Source organism: Cryptomeria japonica, chromosome 3, assembly GCF_030272615.1.
Source record: "Cryptomeria japonica chromosome 3, Sugi_1.0, whole genome shotgun sequence".
NCBI classification, from domain to species: Eukaryota; Viridiplantae; Streptophyta; class Pinopsida; order Cupressales; family Cupressaceae; genus Cryptomeria; species Cryptomeria japonica.
Window position 1 is genome coordinate 400,392,999 of NC_081407.1, and position 19,828 is coordinate 400,412,826.

At 35.7% G+C, this 19,828-nt stretch overlaps 1 protein-coding gene across 3 annotated transcripts in view; it reads right to left on the reverse strand.

The window, feature by feature from the left end:
* LOC131047867 (peroxisomal ATPase PEX6) overlaps nt 1–17,421 on the reverse strand; it is a 108,143-nt gene extending 90,722 nt beyond the window's left edge. For 2 of the 3 annotated variants that reach the window (XM_057981660.2, XM_057981659.2), the window contains exons 1-3: nt 16,798–17,418; nt 4,778–5,503; nt 4,367–4,607 (exon numbers count right to left, since the gene is read on the reverse strand). In XM_057981660.2, the coding sequence (XP_057837643.1) occupies nt 4,367–4,607; nt 4,778–5,503; nt 16,798–17,064 (1,234 nt within the window). In that variant the 5' untranslated portion in view covers nt 17,065–17,418. Of the gene's footprint in view, nt 1–4,366; nt 4,608–4,777; nt 5,504–16,797 lie in introns of all 3 variants that reach the window. The other variant, XM_057981661.2, reaches the window with a different exon arrangement.
* Nucleotides 17,422–19,828: the final 2,407 nt, after the last annotated feature.

Below are 19,828 nucleotides of genomic sequence, written 5' to 3' on the forward strand. Positions count from 1 at the left end.
ACCCCTGACTCACACAGATTAAGAAATTATTTACCAAAGGCATTCTATAGAAAACAATATCTGATATAAGTCTGAGCAGATTTATGAGTATCCAAAGCAATCTAATAAATTTAATTTTGACAGTAATTATCAAATCAACAAGTTAAAAATAAAAAATTCTTATTAATAAACAATTGTACAAGTTTATATTCTGTGTGCTAGGGCTTGAAACTGAAGGAATTAAAAAGGGAACATTACACTAAGGTTTAGCTTAGAATGTAGGCCCTCCTACCCATGGTCATATTTGAGAAAAATTATTGGTTTTCTTTAGGTCTTATTCTAGGCCATAAAGGGTTTTTAATTTATAAGTTAAAGTCTCAAGTTACAAAATATTATTTTGTCCTTGGTGAGTTTTGTGAAAAAATGTTAAAAATTACCTGATTATTTATCTTCAGCTCATTTTAAAAGACAAAACCTGTGCAACTAGCCTGATTTTATATAAGGACATTGAAGACATAAAATAAAAGGTGTATATACAGGTACAAAATTATTATTCCAGAAATAATTCATATTGAATAATTCTATGTGAATACGTTTTAAGTTTGGCATTTGCTTGCAAGATGTTCATCACTTAAGGGTGAAATTAGTTATTTTTCAATTCATGCCAATTATTTGATCACTACATTAAGGTTGACCATCTAATAATTGTTAGATATTTTGCAGTGAGGTTTATTCATGACTTTATGAACTTTGCTTTCTAATAATAAGATCTCACACTGACGAGTAAGGGCTCAAACGAGAAAGGATCTAATCAATCTAAACCAATTCTTCTGCTCGGCATGCCCCACTATCAACTATAGAGTGTATATTTCCAAACTTCCTCTGCATGGTGTATGGATGTAATGTATGAATTGATTTCTTGTTGTAAGTTCTGGAGTGAGTTTCTAGTCAATCACCGTCATTTGGAGTGAACCCGTCCTTGCAATAGGTAGATCATTTGAGTAGTTGGCTCTGTTGCTCAATAAGTGCAGTATTGGTTGAAAGCTCTACACTGAATATAATGAATAAATCATGAACTTTGCTTTCAATTGATAATATCTCATGCTAGGAATAGCATGACAATTTTGTTGGCCTCTCTTTCAACAAGGATTAGTTAGATTTAATAGGTTATTTTCCTTGTAATCACATTTTGTATTTCAAACTTATAAATACAAATATTTTTTCCTAGTTATTTATCAAATGATTCTTGTGTACTGTTAATTTTTCAGAATATAACTTGTTTTGTCTCTATCACTGCCGTGATCTTTCTGTGTAGGCAGACTTGTCTACTTTTATTTAAATATTTTCTTCCCATTGTATTTTGTTAGTATTTATAGCAGGTCTATTCTAGATCGGCAAGGTATTTCAGTTAAAACCAGTATAAAATTGCTGATCCTTTTTAACACTGCATAATCATAGTTTTAATTAAAAAAACTTACTAACCGATATCAAGATAACTTTGAAATAGAATTTAATGGTATATAATAATAATAAAATTGAAATGTAAAAGAATAAAAATTAGATTTAAAATTTAAATATTAAAGAATATAATTAAATATAATTAAAATTTATTTAAGTTAATGAATGGTCAAAATACATGGAATGAAAAGTTGTGACTCCCTCAAACATGAGATATAAAAGGGAGAAGAGAACCTCATTTAAGAGGGGGATAATTTGGGAATCAGAGGTGCAGATCTGATTGTGACAGGTTGTGTCCCTTTCAAAGAGCAGAAATAATGAAGAGTTGCACTCTTTCAAAGGGTGCTAATGGTGAAATGGTGTGTCTCTTGCCAAAGGGCATTCATGATGAAGAGGTGTGACCTCTCCCTCACATTGAGAGATATAAAGGAAAGGAATCAAAAGCCTCCAGTGACATCACCATCAATCAGATCAGATCAGAACTGTTATTAAGTTACAGGCAGTAACATCTTTGTTCTTGGTGGTATGCATGGGGATGTGCTGAATATGTATGCTTAATATATGAAGCCTGATAATGTTCTTATGCAGAATTTAGTAGTAATATCAATATAGACTGCAATTATGTATGACAGTCATACTTAATTTCATATATATTAATAATACATGAGAAGTTAGCATACTCATAGCCTAATCCTTGCTTTTCTGCTAATGCCTACGCTAGGATTGGATGCGGAATTGTTAGGGAAAGGTGGTATTAATACCTCGCAAGGTAGATAAGACCTGCAGTGGAATGGACATGTGCTACATCATACAAAGGCAATGGATAAGGCCTGCGGTGGAATGGGCATGTGTTACATCATACAAAGGCACTACTTGTGGATGATAGTTTTCTGGAGCCCTAACAAAGATACTTCCCAATTTCCACTAAGATTGATCATTAGGATTGATTAGGGATTAGACCTGGCTATGTTGATTATCCCTTGTATGATGTATGCTAATTGTTCCCTAGAGCTAACAAATGCATAATAAAATATAATAAGTATGATGAGATGTGTTTAATTAATGGAAAACAGGCTATCTCCTGATAGAGGACACTGCAATCCACACTAGCAATCATCATTTTTAAGCAATTAGACTGCCCTCTGCACTGAGAATTAGTTCTTAGTTCTTAGGGATTCCACAATTAAACTGGTCTGAGTTCATTTGGACCATCACAGTAGGCAATTGGGTTGATTCATTGCACTGAAACATTTATTGGCATTAACACAACTGTACTAGAATGGAAGGAAGAGCAATGTCTGAGCAATGTGTCATTCATACATAAATGAGATGTGCCCAAATGGCGTTTAATGCCTCCAACAGCAGTAATGGACTGAGAGAAAGAAGTAATCAATCTGGTAGGTCAGAGATTACCACAGAGAGACCTATGCCCAAACCAGGAGATCTCACACAAAAAATAAGACAAAGCATTTCTTATAATGGTAGAAGAAGAAAAGAGAAAAGGATCCACCAAAAATCTCGATATAGACAATAGTGCCTCCATGGATTTCATAGTAGATTGGACACTAGTAGATAAAATTCTCCTCAAATTCCCCCTCTTGAAGGGAACAAAGGCAGCATAGACTGAAACTTCGTACAATATGGTGGTCTGTCTCAACACAAAGCTGGTTAGAACTTGGAACACACCTGCAACTAGTTAGGTGTGATCCTCAAATTATGAGACCGATGATGCTAAAAATAGGTGGGCCGAACAATGACCCCATCAAAAACCTATAAGAAATGCTTAACATAAAATGTTGATTTGGGGCTAAGAGATGTCAGAGGGTATGTTCAAGTAACTTAGGTGTACTGACACTAAATGTCCTCTCTAATGAATCGATTAAGCATCTCTTTTCTTGGAAGAAGTCAATGAGAAGCAAATCAAGAGAACTTGAAGAGAGGGAGTTGTTTAAAAAAATGCCAATAAATTGGAAGAGCAAGTACACCTCAAAGAACCTACAATATTGATGCCTAGGATGGCCCAACGAGGCAATTGCTTCCAAGAAACATAGCATCAAGAGCATATCTCCCATGAGACAAAGGTGAATTGACCATGGATCTCAGCTTGTGCATAAACCAAGTGAGTCCGAAGACAGTCTCAAAACAAAGGGGTTGGGCAGCAAATTCAGCCTAGACAATATACTAAAGAACCATCTATTTGCACAAAATAATATGCTGAAGCATAATTATCTAAACCCTCTGAACCTGAGCCCAATCACATGAACATCAAGGCAAAATAGGCAACATTTGGACAAACCAATGAACCTTCCAAAGAACTCTTTAATAAATAATGGGATAATGAATCTTCCAAAAACTTTTTAATAAATAGCATCAGAGCAAAATAGGCCATTATGGTGGTGCCTAGCTAAAGATTCTAAAAAACCAAATATAATAAAGATAATTTCACAATGGGGTTCTTCCCATAGTGTGTTGGTTAAGTGGTGGAGTTGTTGTTATGTCCACCAAGGTTCAAACCCCCGCTGGGCCCTTGTGATCGCAGGCGTGTGCCTTCACTGATCCAATGTGCTTGCAGGTTTGAGCCTCAGCTTTGTTAAATGGAAATGAGATCCCCCATTTGTGACCTCACCGATTCATAGCTCCGAGCCAAAAGCGTTTCATGTGGTACCAGAGGGCATGTCATGCCAATGTCACCGGTCATGTTAAAAAGTTTACCCGGCACTTTTGAAAAAAAAAAGATAATTTCACAGTAAATTCCTTCCAGTATAGCATCAATCTTTAATTAGAGCTATCTCCTGCCTGTGCCATTTTGTTGTTAAGGAACAAAATCCATGTAACATTGCTTGCTAAAAAGCAGTGCTTTAAGAAAAGGAAATAATCCACAGACTAGAAGATTTACTATTAACTTAATTCATGGAAAAAAAAAGAATACCTGATGGGCCTTCCAAAAGTACCGTGGTCTTAAATTTGAAAGAAAATGCAGATGGATACATGCAAGGTGCAAGCAAAAATGCCAACTGTTGAGCTATATCCTGTTGTAAAGGTGTGCAATCTACACTACAAGTAGCCAGGAAAGCAGGAGGCAAGAGGGAAGGCACACTGCCACCAAGTACAAGTGCAGTTTGATTGCAGTTGACACGGAGAATCACTTCATTAGGCTCCATAGCCATGACCTAACGGTAAGACCAGCAACAGAAATTCAGTTATCAGATGAATAATACAAGAAAAAAACTAAAAGATTTTATTCCCAAAACTGGAAATCACCAGTTCAGATAATTTTCCTCCTGTCTAAGATTATTAATGCTCCTCATTTCCGAACAAAATTATGAAAAGTGAAAAATACCTTAAAGTAGATCACATTGTCAGAAGAGAGTGATCTTGTCTTGCTATCGCAATTACTGCAGAAATCAGATCTACAGTTCTGAGCAAGCTGTATGGAGAAAATGTCTCCCCTTGCAAGAAGCCTGTCAACTTTGAAATAGCAGTGTAAAGCAGCATCTATCATTTCTTGCCGTTCTTCTACTTCTACTGGATAGCCAGTTCTTAATTTATCAAAGATTCTGCTGGAAGGTATTTTGACAAAGGATATCCTCAAGTGTGATGCATATCTAGGCATATCAGGTTTACAATACTCAAAACCACAATTTTGGTTTCTAGGCACTTTCTCTTTGGGAACTAAGCAATGCAATTGATGAAGATCAGAATAAGGAATAATATCCACTACAGCAGTTGTCTTAAGATACTTATTTTCAGCAAAAGAACAATTAAGAAACAGAGAAGCAAATGAATCTTGACCGCTACCTATGAGAACTTTCAGGCATGCTATATGCAGGCCAATATTAAAGGCCAACTGAGGTGAGAGATATGCCATATGTGGGTCAATGGCCAAGCTTCTTTCTCGAGGCAAACAGTAAGCAGACAAAAGGCTTTTCATATGCTTTGTGCAGGGCAAGTGAGAAAATAACAATTTCTGTGATTGGTTGAAATCTGCAGAACTTCGATCTGGAGGATCCAAAACAAGGACTCTTGCGAGCCTTCCTAAATTTGTATGAGCATCTTTTACAATCACCTGCAAGTAAAGAAAAGAATCTTAAACATTATTTGATAAATTCAGAGAATAGCTCCATTATGGAAAGTAATTACATAAACTAAAATTTTAATAAAAAACTACAAACAACCGTGGCCACTGTATTCAACACAATTTAAAAATGTTAGTTCAGTAATTTATAATGCTAACCTTAACTTGATGATCTAAGAACATACAACTGTAAATCATTTTTTATTTTATAGATGCAGAAACTGAGGTTAAAACACAAAACAATTGTTAAAGATTGAATAAGATAGAATGATGCCAATAGGCCTTGGCTCAGAAGTAAGATCAATAAACTATAAAGTGCCAAGTTTCCACTAAGGTTCAATTCCACCTGCATTTTCCCCTACTCCAATGACATGAATACAAAAACATCATGAAACCCTGTGCATGTACTTGACAGATTTGTCAGAGTACATTACCCTCAAACCTGGTGAGGACAAAGAAAGTCTATGTTTTCAGTGCAGCCCTTCAGGCATGTTTTTTGAAACTCGCAACCTTAATACACACACAATTATGAGTATGTTATGGTAGCTTTGTGATGACTTCTGCAGGAAAAAATTATTTTTATCAAGTTGAAATAAACATATAACAGTATGTGGAAGCCAATGATGATTAGCTTTTGATTTTTCATTGACCCTCCTAAAAACGAATCCCTTTGATTTCCCTTAAAATTTTGCAGCTTTGGATATTAGATTCTGCCCAAAGAAAAGAAGATGCTTGCTAATATCTACTAGTGACATTAGAGCCTGAAGAGAAACACTGGCAAGGAAATGGATGGCTCAAGCAGTAAAATCAGAAGCCCGCTAACAAATTCTTGCTGGGGAAAGAACAAAAATAACCTCATAAAGTAGCTTCAAAGACTCTTTTGGCCTGTTTTTATGTTAGAGGAGTCAAACTGCTAATCTAAATGGTTCTGATGTCTTAGAAATAATTTATGTAGTGCCATGAGGGACTTCATAATCTGCAAAGCCTATCTTAACTTTTCACACATTAAGGTGTCAACTCGGATGGACCTCAAACTTGACAGGTAAGAGATTTTCACAAAGGGGCTCTTATTTTTAGGGTAAACTTAAAGACAACCAAGAAATACTTGGAAAGATTCGAATACACAAAAATTTGAACCATGTGCAAATATTAAAAGAAATTGACAAACTCATTTACTTTACTCTCTCTAATTAAAGCCAACCAAATGCCTCTTTAACGTGCAATTTGCAGACTTAGTCTGAATTCGACAGACTGACACAGGAGCAACAGTATTTATGGGTAAATCACAAATCCATTTTTCCTTATGAGGAGTATTCGCAATAAAGATGTAAATAATTAATCCCTACTTTCTTATAAAGGATATTCCCGATGATGATATTAATTACCTTTTTAAGATCCTGTTTGCTAGGAGAAGTGCAGACTCCAATTGATCTCATGTTGCTTTTATTGGGACAAAATGTGCATTATCTTTTCCAAATAATATACAAGATTTGTCTAAAAGTTGGGATAGCAACTCTACAAAGTGCTTATAAGGCCACGGTAATGCCTTGGAAATCCATCCAAACATGACAAAACACCCCTCTCATCTTGGAAACTGACAAATCTGCTTGGTGACTGATACGAAATTACTGTCACCACACATTTCTGATCCTTGAGTAATGGATTCGTTATATATGCAGAACTATGATTTGAATATAAACATTCAGTAAGGTTCCTAATGGAGTGATATTTCCAACTATGGGACCTTACAACCCTAATAACTCAATCCCTAATACCAGTCTCAGTGGGTCTAGCAAATATTATAGGACATTAAAGAAAGAAACACTAAGCTTTTCCAAGCCGGTATACAGCTAAGCATGCCATAAGTCATCCATAAGAAGAATGATACAAATACTACTATCCCATTCAACGGTTAAAGGGTTAATACTTAATAGTGAAGAACATTAATGGTTGGCAAGTAAAGTGCACAGTACCTAAGGATGGAGTTAAAATTAACTTTGATGGTGCATCGAAAAGGAACCTGGAAAATCTGGTGCAGGCTTTGTGAAAAGAGATGGATAAAAAAATTGCACAAGGGGGCTCAAAATATTTAGGGGTAAAAAACAATAATGAAGCTAAGGTTGAATTCCTCCTAGGAGGTCTTCAAACTGCATATGTGGCAGACTATAAAAGTGTCAGTAACAGAAACCAATTATAGAATGGGTTTCTCAAAACAGTGATCAAAGCAGTGAAAAAAGGATTGTCCTAATTGGCAGCTCAGGGTGATGTGGGAACAAGTTGTTTATTGGAAAATCGAGTAGTGAATTTTTTGGCAAATGAAGGTGTGAAACAAGAGGAGATTTCATACATGCAGTTGTGAGGTGGAAGATTGGCCAAACCTCTCCAATCTTCTTGATTATGATCGACCCCCATAGCGTATTAATCACAAGCTTGAGAAAATTTTCAATTGTAACAATGTTGAGAAGTTAAAGGTCATCAAATCTATTCTTGGCCTGAGGGGTTAGATGAGATTGGTAAGGTTTGTTTGAGGGGCACAATAATTTCTTAAAGATAAAGGTGACGACAAATGATATGGTAGAAAGAGAAAGTTCACTAGATCTTCTAGTTTGCGTTGCTTTGAAGGATGAGTTTCAGCAGGTAAGATGGTGGGAATGCAGGTGAGCTTGCCAACTACAAAGGTCAAGGGCAAGGCGCCTATGGGTGGTTCAAAGATATATCAAGACAATGGATGAGATAGTCCAAGTGTTAATGGTGGATATGTCAACATAGAATTTTTTTGTCGAGACCTTTATATGGTCATGAAATATATGGAAATCTCTCAACATAAAAGGGCAATGGAGCTCATAGTAGTTATATAATGCCACTTTATGGTTCGATGGATTGAATTAATAAAATAGCTCAGCTTTAAATGGGCTAGATAATGCAATTGGGCTGACTGTTCCCTTAATGGAATTGGTTGTTGTCTTTAAAAATGGAGTATACAATCAAGCATATATACATGGTTGACAACTCTTCCCTCAACTGTTAAGGCTTGGAATTTAGCAAATGCCCTAATTCATCTTTAAATGTTTTGTTAGGGACTTGCGTATGTGGTTTTTATGCAGCTATGTTATATTGTGTGAGATGGTCTAGTAGTGGATTCTCCATATAGTTGTTTCTACTAGTTTGTAAATACTATCTATATCTAGTAGTAGTTTTACCATGCCTTGTATAATGGTTGTTCATACAAATTCTCAATTATTGTGTTGTGTGCTATTAGTAGTCTCTAGGGTGAACCCTTGTTAATAGAACCCTATATATATTCTCAAAATATATAACCAATAGTCAGATGATGGTACAAGTAACAAAAAGATGTCAAGAAATAATTAATTAATTAATCAATTAAATGAATATTTGCAAAATAACATAGGGAAAAAAATGGGACATGGCCTCTAGTAGAAGAATTTGATAGAAAGGATTTGGTCAAAGATCAGGTAAATAAGACCCATCAAGTGCTTGGATTGCATTTAGCATTGCTAACTACGAAAAAAGTGCACATGGACAGTGTGTATTGATTACATGACTCTTGATAAGGTTGTCATAAAAAAGAGGCATCCCGATGCATGAGCATCCCCGGTTCATGGCAATCTTGCATCAACCAAAAATATTTCCTTTATGTTTTGCTTTATGTTTGCAGTTTCAACATTTGTTTCTGTGCTTCCCGGATTTGGCTCACTAGAACCTGTGGAGTTGGATTTTTCTTGAAGACTTGATCCTCTTCCTTATTCCCAAACCATGGAGCATTTGGATCATTTTCCAGCAAGTTATCACTACCGGTTTCCGAGATAGTTTTTTGTTACCGGTTGCCAGGACCTATTTGCGTTGGTGATCTACCGGATCCATTCCGTAGCTTGCGGAGCCTTGAGCGTTGATTCCGATGTTCCTTGGCATGTGGCCGACCTTTCCCCGACCTTCATCCTTTGGATTTTCCAAAGGAATTTCTTTGGTGGAGGCCGACCTTGTTGGTTTTACACATTAGGTCTTCTTCTTCGGGTTTTGATCCCTTTTTGGGCCAACCGGATCCCCTTCGATCGTATAAATCATTGTAATAGAGCATTAGAATGTAATCGAAGAAGTTAGACAGAGCATAGAAGATAGATCATAAGATTTGAGGTCTCGAATGTGACCTGTTTTGTATTTTGAGCATGTTTTAGCAGGCTTGTGAGCCAGTTACTGTAACCCGGTTGTTACCGGTTGGTTGTAATCAGTTTTCATGATATAATTCAATCTATTCTGCATTGCCTCCATCATGTCCGTGTGTTTCTGTTGTGTTTACTCTTGCTGACCGGTCTGGACTGATCTCTTTGAGGTCTCTCCTAGCCGGTGACTGCACCAAATCCGCAGCCTTGGATCAGCAATCTATTTGATCAACTATAGCAGGCAAAATGCTTCACACCAAAATATTTGAAATTCCAGTTTCAAGTTCAAAGGAAAGAAGAACATGTAATAAAGAATTCTTTCAAGACTAAACAAATTTCATATAGCTACAAGACTCGACTTGGCTCAAGCTTGGCAAGCTGATTTTTGGCCCAAACTCAGACTCAGCAAAATGAAAAACCATGAAATATAAAGATTTTCTAAGAATTTAAAGATTTTACCATGCGCCCTTCAATAAATCCACTTTAAAGACATTATGAACTTATCAATTAGAGGCTACTTTGATCACATTTTGAATTGAAGGAAACAATATTTTTAAATATATTAATATTCTCAAGTGCTTTAGGTGTACAAAACTCAGGGATTATGATATCCATAGCATCAAAAACAAACCACAACATTGAGCCATGAACTATGCTAAATAGGAGCCTATATCACTCACCCATCATTATTAGCTCTGTGTGTGTCATGTGCTCGTATCTCACACAAGTCTGCAATCCTACTAGAGCCATAGAAGCATTGCTTGAGATCAGAATTGACTTGGCAAACCAAAATTTAATTGGAAATATCTGGAGACAATTAAAAAAGTTGCTTTTTCATCTGGCATAACCCAACATTATTTTTATATTTTGCTTTTTTTAATAATAGCGCAAGTGTTTGGCAGAAGCAATCCCCAACCGGGTCAAGGGGCAGCCTGCCACAGCCCCAAATTAAAACCTTTGCGACAACAAAAACTTCATGGCACATGCCACTTTTGATAATCTTATCACTTTTAAAAACCAATCTCTAAGAGTTCAAACTCTGAACCCTCAAAAAATGTGAGTGTCAAAGCCATAGATTAGTAATTAGGCTCTATGTTTGCTGGTTTTTGCTTTAATGGATTGTATTTTAGCTTCGAATGTTCTTGTTTTCTCCTTGTTTGTGCTTTCAAATGAAATGAATAGACTTTCAAAATGATGTAGGTCCACTTTAAGGTTTTAGGTTCTTTTTTCTTTCCAGCTTTTTTGCCTCTAATTTGATAGCTAAGTTTGAGGCTTAGGGCAAGCCCTGCGAGTGAATCTAACCAAACTCATTATGACTCCATTCTATGTCTTTGGGACTCATTTCATATCACTTGCATCAAGCTTGGCCAAGTGTAGCAAGTTTCTAGCAAGTCTTGTAACCCTGAGTTATATGACTCGTTAGCATGTCCCTTTCGCTTGTGTAATTGAGCAGCTACTTTAATGAAATAATTACTAATGTTTGCTGATACTTTCTTGAATTGAAATGTAAGTGGTATTTTCTGCAGTGTATCAAATTATGATGTTCTTATGAAGATTCAACAATGTAGTTTTTGGGTCAAATTCATTGACCCATATTTCATGAGTAGTTGTCAACACAAACCCATCCTTCATGAGCATGAGGATCCACATAGCACTCATTGCATCTAGGTGATGCTCACAAGGATGAAGCATAGAGACGTCTTGGAAGGTCACCCATTCCAATACTTTGTAAGGCACAACATTTGTTGAAGGTTCTGCAAATAGGGTAACAAGTTAAGTCGGTTTGATCTTAGGAGAAACTCCAAGTTAAGCGCACTTGAGTCATATTAGTACTTCATAAAGCATAACACTTGCCAGAGGTTTTGCAAATGGCATAGCAAGCTAAGTGGGCTTGATCTTGGGGGGAACTCCATGGTTAAGTGCTTAGTTGAACTACTCACCGAGGCCCAAAAAAAAACTCAGCAACTTTAAAAATTGCTTAAATTTAATTAGAAATGCATTTTTTTTGCAAAATTCAATGAGGAGATGCATCCAATGAGTCAATAAATGAGTACACAAAAGAAACAAGCTTGAGTCTAGATATGTTTGATTGATTTAAATGCAAATTGGGTACAAAATGGCATCCTCTTGTGGAATGTTGATGGCTGATAGACTTGAACAAAATGAAATAGCAAATTGTTTTGTAAAACTAAAAGTAAATACTACATCAAAACATTTTACATCTTCCTCTTCCCAGCTCTAGTGAAAACCAGGGGAGAGATATAACTAGAGGGTCTAGTCCTAGGAGTCCGATGTGGCTCCTCCACCTCGCCAAAATGAGATTGAGGGTAGCACCCCTCGCGGGGGTCTGAGGGTGAGATAGTGAGGGGTAGAGAGATAGGTCTAGATCTTGGGGGAGAGAGGAGAGAGTGAGATAGAGAGTGGTAGAGAGAGGGGATAGAGGAAGAGTGATAGGGAGATAGATAGGTCTAAAATTTGGGGCAGATAAAGTGAGTGAGATAGAGCGAGAGAATGCTGATAGGAGCCTACTAATTACTAAAATTTGACTGTCTGAAAATTTAAAAGATCCTCTAAAACCTAGAATTTGCATTATAACTCCTAAAGATTTGAAACCACTCTAAAACATCCTACGACTTAAATGTTATATTTCATGTATATATTCTGATGAAGAGAATGGGACTGAAATGAAAAAAAAAAATTAGATAATTTTTTGAGGTGTTTGGGCCTCTTGTTTTTATGCAGCCGAGTTTTTGCCAGAGACTCGCCAAGTTTTTGTGAAAAACTTGCCAAAAACTCGGCGAGTTTTTTGTGCAAGTTAATGGCGTAAATACTCACCAAGCAAAAAAACTCACAAGTTTTTCAAAACTCACCGAGTACTCTGCGAGTATTCCATCTATGGTTAAGTGCATTTAAGTCAAAGCAGAAAAAAGATGGCTGATCACCCAAGAAATCCTAAAAATTTGCCCTTGTAAATATCATCAACTGCAATAAGTGCTAAGTGGACTATTCATGCTCATGAGAGATGGACTTGTATAAATCACTACTCATAAAATGTAGGACAATGAATTTAACTTAAAAGCTACGCAATTGAATCCTGATAAAAACATCATAATTTGGCACATTACAAAATATACCCCACTTGTCAATAGATGAGAAAAAGGGGCTCTATAATGAATGATTCATAGGGAACAACATTTGTTGAAGGTTTTGCAAATGTGGTAGCAAACTAAGAATGCATGATCTTGGGGGAAACTCCATGGTTAAATGTGCTTGAGTTGCAACGATTCTAGGATGAGTGAACTCTCAGGAAATCTCGATACTTCATCCCTATGAGCATCACATACATGCAATGAGTGCTAAGTGGACCATTCATGCTCATGAGAGATGGGTTCATACTTCATATTAACCACTACTCATGTATATGGTCAATGAGTTTGACTCAAAAACTATGCATTTGAGTCTTGATAAAAAAGAATTACTTCCTATATTCATTTGTGATGTTTTCTCAAATATACTTCTTTTTCTCATACACGGAAAGAGTGTTTGAATGAAATATAAGCAAATCTAGCAAAGAAATAAATCATTCTTAATTTGAAGCTGTGATTTTTCCCAACATTCACTGGTATTCCTAAGTTTTGTAGTTGGTCGAGATGAATTTAGAGCCAATCCAGCCAAGTTAGACACCATACTATAGTGACCAACTCCCACCAATGCTACAAAAGGGAGGAGAATTCTAGATCCTTCTCAATCGTAGCTCATTTCTCCAAGTGTTGCGCATTTCTCTATGCCCCACATTTAAGAAAAGTCTTTTGTCAAAGGGAAACCTGGGCATCAATATTTTGAGAAATCGAGAAGGAATATTTTTAATGCAACAACACTGGCGCTACCTAAAACAATGTTCTGCGTGACATAAAAACATATGCATCTGAATATGCACCAAGAGTTGTTTTGTTACAAGAAGGAAGACCAGTATGATATCAATTAGTGTTATTCTTAGGAGCATTAGCAAACCATCCCACTTATGACAACAAGTTTTTTGCCAAGCTCATTTTTAATAAATAAATAAATAAGCTCAAAATAGCATTCCACTTGTGGATTCTCAGGCCCATTCGTAAGAGCTTCTATTAAAAATCAACACACAAAAATTCAGTAACTGTGACTAAATACAACTATAATTGATGTGCAATGATGCAGACACGTCAAGGAGAACACCCTACACTTAAGTTACAAAGCTTTGAATATTTTAAAAATCAGATTGAATTCCCTTGTACTATAAATGTCTTAAAAAAGAGATTGCCTAAACATCTGTAACTAACTCTCTTAGTCCTAGAGATCATTGACTGACTAACCATAAAAAACTTCTTTTTGTCTTTATAATGCAATATAAAATGCTTGAATTCAGAACATCTAAGTGTCCACCATCCACACTGAACCTTTGATGTGGGATAATTTTAATTCAATTTTTAGTTTCAGTATTAATGTTTGTAAGTGGCCAAGATTGGACAAGAGGAGTGAAAGAGTACATAAACGATAAGTAGACAAAGGGAGTGCCTAGTGCATCTCAGAAAAGTTAAAGCGAGAATGAAATGTATTAATAAACTCAAAAGTAAAAACAATATATTAGGAAGTCAAAAGCCAAAAAAAATAGCAATCGTCAAATAACCAACCTCCTGAAATTTCAGTACAGCCGAAAATTATGGTATCTGGATAATCTTGTATATGTAAGCTGTTAAGGTATATGATGTCTAACTGATCCTAAACCTTTAATCTGTTGAGATTATGTCTACTGATTGACCCATTATCTGTTATTGGTTGTTAGGTCACTTGTGATGAGGACCACCAATTTCCTAAAAAATAGAAAATGACAAATCTGGAGCTAAGATTGTGAGACAAACTCAAGTTAAGTATTTAATATCTAAGATGGAACATCTTAAACTCCTAGTGAATGAAAAACATAAAGCCGTAAGTCTCGAGACAGTCAATAAGTGTCTCCCAAAATAGATAGGGCATCTATAAATGAAATGTTCCTCAAACTCTGGCTCTAGGAGGCAAAGGTTGCAAGTATACACTACTGTAAAAGGTGGTGATGTGACTCCATCTGATGCAGGAGCACCGGTGTAGTTCTTACTGGTTGAGCGATTTTCAGTGGAATTGCTTGAGATCGTGGCATTTCTTCTTGTTTGAGTGTTTAGCATTGTAGTTTTGGGTTTATTCCCTTGTGTTCGTCATCTTTGTCATGTTTGAGTTTCATGGCATTTGGATTTAATCCTGGTGAGTTATCGATTCCAGCATTGGCCTGATTGATATGTTCTTACCGGTTAGTCTGGCAGTGTGTTGAACGAAGTTGGATCAGGTTGCGGTTGATTCCCATGACTTGTGGATCGTGGATTTATGTTTCTTGTGTCGTGTCCGATGTTCCCGGAGGACCGCGCATTGTTTTATGCATTTTGGAAGTTGTTCTTAGTGATTTGAGCCGACATGTTACCATTGCAAGTTTCATGAGCCGGTTGGTCTTTGGGCCGACTTGATCGAGTTGTAATTATTTGCGGACGGTATAAATGGAGGGTTGTGAATCATTTCAGAGGACAAAAGACAGAAGATTGAAAACAGAATTTAGAGATCGAGCGAAGATGTAGATCCGGCGAGATTCTGATCCAGTGGACTGAGGCCAGAAGGGCTGAGGTCCGGATTAGGGTAGAACTGGCAGATTGTTTCTGGAGGCCGATTTGTTGTGCAGATGATCTGCGGATCTGATAACTGTGTTGTAAGCATTGTTTGTATCCTGAACTGCGATCCAGCATGTGGCATGTGTAATTCTTCAAACTGTAATAAGAATTGTTCATATTATTTACCGGTTATGTATTTTGTGTTGTTACCGGTTGTTCTTTCTGCTATTTATGGCATTGTCACCGGTTACCAGTATATTTTGCATGGTGTTTGTGTTAGGCTGCAAAGATGGGCTGTCCTTCATTGGATCTCCCTACCTTGACTGCATCAGCATCCAAAGATGATAAGAACAAACTAGAAATTGTGCTAAAAGGATTCTTAGGAAGCCTACTCTTGGAATACTCTGGAACCTAAATGTGACCAAAATGGAGACATAAAATTGAAAAATTGAGCAGAACCTTAGTTGTCAAGGGCTCTTTAATATCTACCCAAGTACTTTCAAACACACTCTAGTGATCGCTTCTCAGATTCCTTCATTGATTTCAAGCTTTCTGGGTAGAGTAACATAAATACAAAGGAGGGAATATCTGTATATCAGTATGTAACTGCTGGGGAAGAGTAGCAACTCTAGCATACCATAAATATTTGTAACCACTTTAGCATCAGACAAGAATCGGGCATACAATGAATAGTATGCAACATTGTAACATGGAAAAAAATTTAAAATAAGAAGTAGATGTGCCCCAAATTATGCTAAAGTGATTGCATGTGGAACTTGCTTTCTCTACCCAAATACATTTTGATAGCATAGAAGTATGCCCTCTCAATAAAATCAACGCTCTTTGTGTCCCATGTATGAATCCCAAACTTCACATCTATAAAGGCGAACACATATTTTATCTATATCAATCCAACACATTTGTTTCAATATTCAATTATTTATTTCTTTGTTCAGTCATTGTATTTTTATTTTTCGAATTTCTTAAGATTTGATATATTTACATATAAATTTGGGCAAATTTTGTTTTGTAATGCTTTTATATAAAGTTATGTCGAGATGTTTAAATCAATACTCCCGATCACAGGATCATAATAATGGCTGAGGCAAATGAATGATGAGTCACGGTGCGTCATCTGAAACGTTGTGTAGAAATCTCTACATAGTTTTACCCAAAGGCTTTCATATACAGCTTTAATGGACTGTGAATATTTAATTCTTCTAATTTTGGATATTTGTAAGGAAAATAATTCTTGGGAAAAATTAAATTGAGGCCAATAGGAATGGGAAATATTTTAAGAAAAAAACTAACAAAATTAGTCAATTGGCAGTAAATTAAACGCTAAAATTATCCCTATCTTGCACTGAAGCATGAGAAGTGATCCAGCGCAGTAGGACAACGAGGAAGGTTAAGTAAAGAAAGGTTAAAGATAGATAAGTACCAATGAACCGGAAGTGAGAGATAGTTCCCTTAATGTTGCTGCAGCGACTCCTACGATGACTGCATCATCAAAAGCTGTTTCCTTTCCTCCCCGTTCACCCAGTAAATCCTGCAAGCTTGAACCTTCCTCAAAGTGCACATGCAGAAGTCCCGCAGAAAGACGCAATGAAGATGAAACTTCTGTCGAGGTGGGCTTATTGAAAGCCAATATTGAATTCACAACATCAGTAGTACCGCCCAACACCAAAGCCTTTCTCCTTCCCCCCATTGACAGGGCTGGGATGATTCCTCGTAAATATGTACTACCAATTGATAGGGAATTTTGCAGTCCGGGATGTTGTGGATTGTCCCATCATTCCATAAGCACTGGATTTTGAAAACCTTTCATTGAGGGTTAGGAATTTTCACGCTCTTGTCTCTTTTTATGCTCTTTAAAAATTGGTCTGAAACAGGATATGCTACAGTAGCGTCCATCAAACATTCACTGTGCATCTGAAGGCTGCATCTTGTATGCAATTATGTATGGTTTTGAGCTGTGGCTGCTGAGCTCAAGTCCACACACAGCTATGTGAAAGAATAATAGCCGTGTAATTTGAAGGTGTAAATATGTTTCAACTATATTAATAGTCTATTTCATAGCTTTATTGTGAATTCTACCAGCATCCACATATAATTATAAAAAGCCAAAATATATTATGATATTGATGGAGAAGAATCTAAAATTGCAGATATAAAAGTTAAAATAACAATTATTAAAAAATGAGCATAACTAAATATATTATGATATTGATGGGGAAGAATCTAAAATTGCAGATATAAAAGTTAAAATAACAATTATTAAAAAATGAGCATAACTGATAAAAAGGTGCAAAAGCTTCTTTCACATATTCAAAACAAGATGGACGTCACTGAAATCATCAAGAAAAAGTCTACATAAGAGCAAATATTAAATGGAAAGCAAAAATGCTAATGGTTCTATTAAGAACCAGCTTTCATCGATGTGAAATGGATAGATGGATGATACCTAAAGAAGAGTGGGAAAAGAGGATATGCTTATTTTGCAATAGTGGAGCAATAGAGACGGAAAGACATTTTGTTTTGGAATGTACAGCATATTATGAAGACATTTTGAAAACAGACGATTTAAAGACTTTGTTTGAAGAAACAAAACTCGAAAAAATAGCAAATTTGTTGATAAAAATTCATTGCAAAAGAATAGATCTTGAGAAGAGGTTACATGCAAATTAAGATCGTGGTGTCCTGATTTTGCAGGGTGTGTGCTATCAGTGGGTCTCATAGTTTGCTTTCGCCTCATGGATGTTATTATAGATTGTGAAAATCTAATGTCATTAATTTATAAGATAGGATAGAGAGAAATGAGTGAAAAAAAAAAAAATTAATTATTTAACTTATTTTTCATAATATATATTTAAATAATAAATATAACATATAAATTATTGTTAATTATATACTTAAAAATTTAAATTTTCATATATTTCAATATATAAATTAAAAATTATATGTTTTTTTAATTGTGATATATTATATTAATATTATATTGTAATATATATAAATAATGGATTTGTATATGTGTAAATTTTAATAATATTATTGTTTAATATTTTAACTATGAACATAGGTTTTTAATTATTTATTAATATAATAAATTTATTACTTATTAATATTTTCTAATTATTATTTTTATTAATATTTAAATCTTGATATATTTGAAACTTGTATTTTAATTTTAACTTAGATTTAAGTTTAAAATTTATTATAATTAATAATATATTTTTTATGAAATTACAAATAATAAAAAGTTATTAGAATTAATTTAATTTATAAAAAAAAATTATTGAAATTTTAATCATTCTAAAATAATTATATTTTGAATTTGTATTTTAATTTATATAATATTACTATTGTAGTGTTGCAATGGCATCGCGAAGGAGATTGGGTCTACATCTCAGGGAGTTTAGGGACTTCAGACAAAATGACAAACCAAAATTTTTCATGAATCCAAGCTTCAAATCGTGGTCGAAACCGAAATGGGTATGGGAGGATCAGAATAGATCTGTAGGATTTGGGCTGAATGTCAAAAATCTGGATAAATGGGCGAGAGATTTTTCTAGACCCAAAGGGGATCATCGTCTGAATCCTGGTGATCGCGGCACTGTTATGGTTGGGGCAAACACAGACTGGCAAAGGGTGCGGGAGAAAGAATGGAAGCCAAAGAAGATCTCAAGATTTGGGTCGGTTGTGAAACCGAAACCCAAACTTGATGATAATCACAAGTTGTCATTTTTTTCTGGATAGTAAAAGTTGGAGTGATTCAGTGGCTTTTTTCAAAGACAGAGGTTTTTTCCTGAAATGTTTTGGAGATTGGTCGACGTTTTGCCATGTTAAGAAGTGGTGTGAAGAAACGTGGCCCTTCAAGATGGAGACTATGCCAAATGGGTATTTTCTTGTCATAGCAGTAAACAACAAAGACAAAAATTAGATCTTACAAAACGACCCCTTTTTCTTGGGAGGACGAGGAGTTTCAATAAGGGATTGCGAACCAAATTTTAACCCTATCAAAGCCTCAATGGAGGAGGTCCCAATTTGGCTACGTTTATATAATCTCCCTAGGGAATATTGGAATGAGGACATTTTTCAAATGATTGGAAATAAACTAGGGTTTTACCTTAAATCGGATGAAGCCATTTCTAAAGAATATTTTAGCTCTTATGCGAGGATTTGTGTTAGCTGGAAACCCAATTTCCAACTCCCGCCATGGATAGAGATCAACAAAAACGCGGGGAGCTGGATGCAGAAGGTGGAAGTTGAGGAATTTCTGGAGAAATGTTCGGTTTGTAATAAAGACGGTCACTCAAAAGAGGTTTGTTTGATCGGACCAAAAGGAAAACAAATTGATGACCCTTTGGAAGCTAAAGTAGAACATGTTGTTGAGATACATCGAGAGGATGGATAGTTGAACTCTCACAAGGCAGGGAAGCTACCTCAACCATTGCCAGAGCTGGTGAAACTTG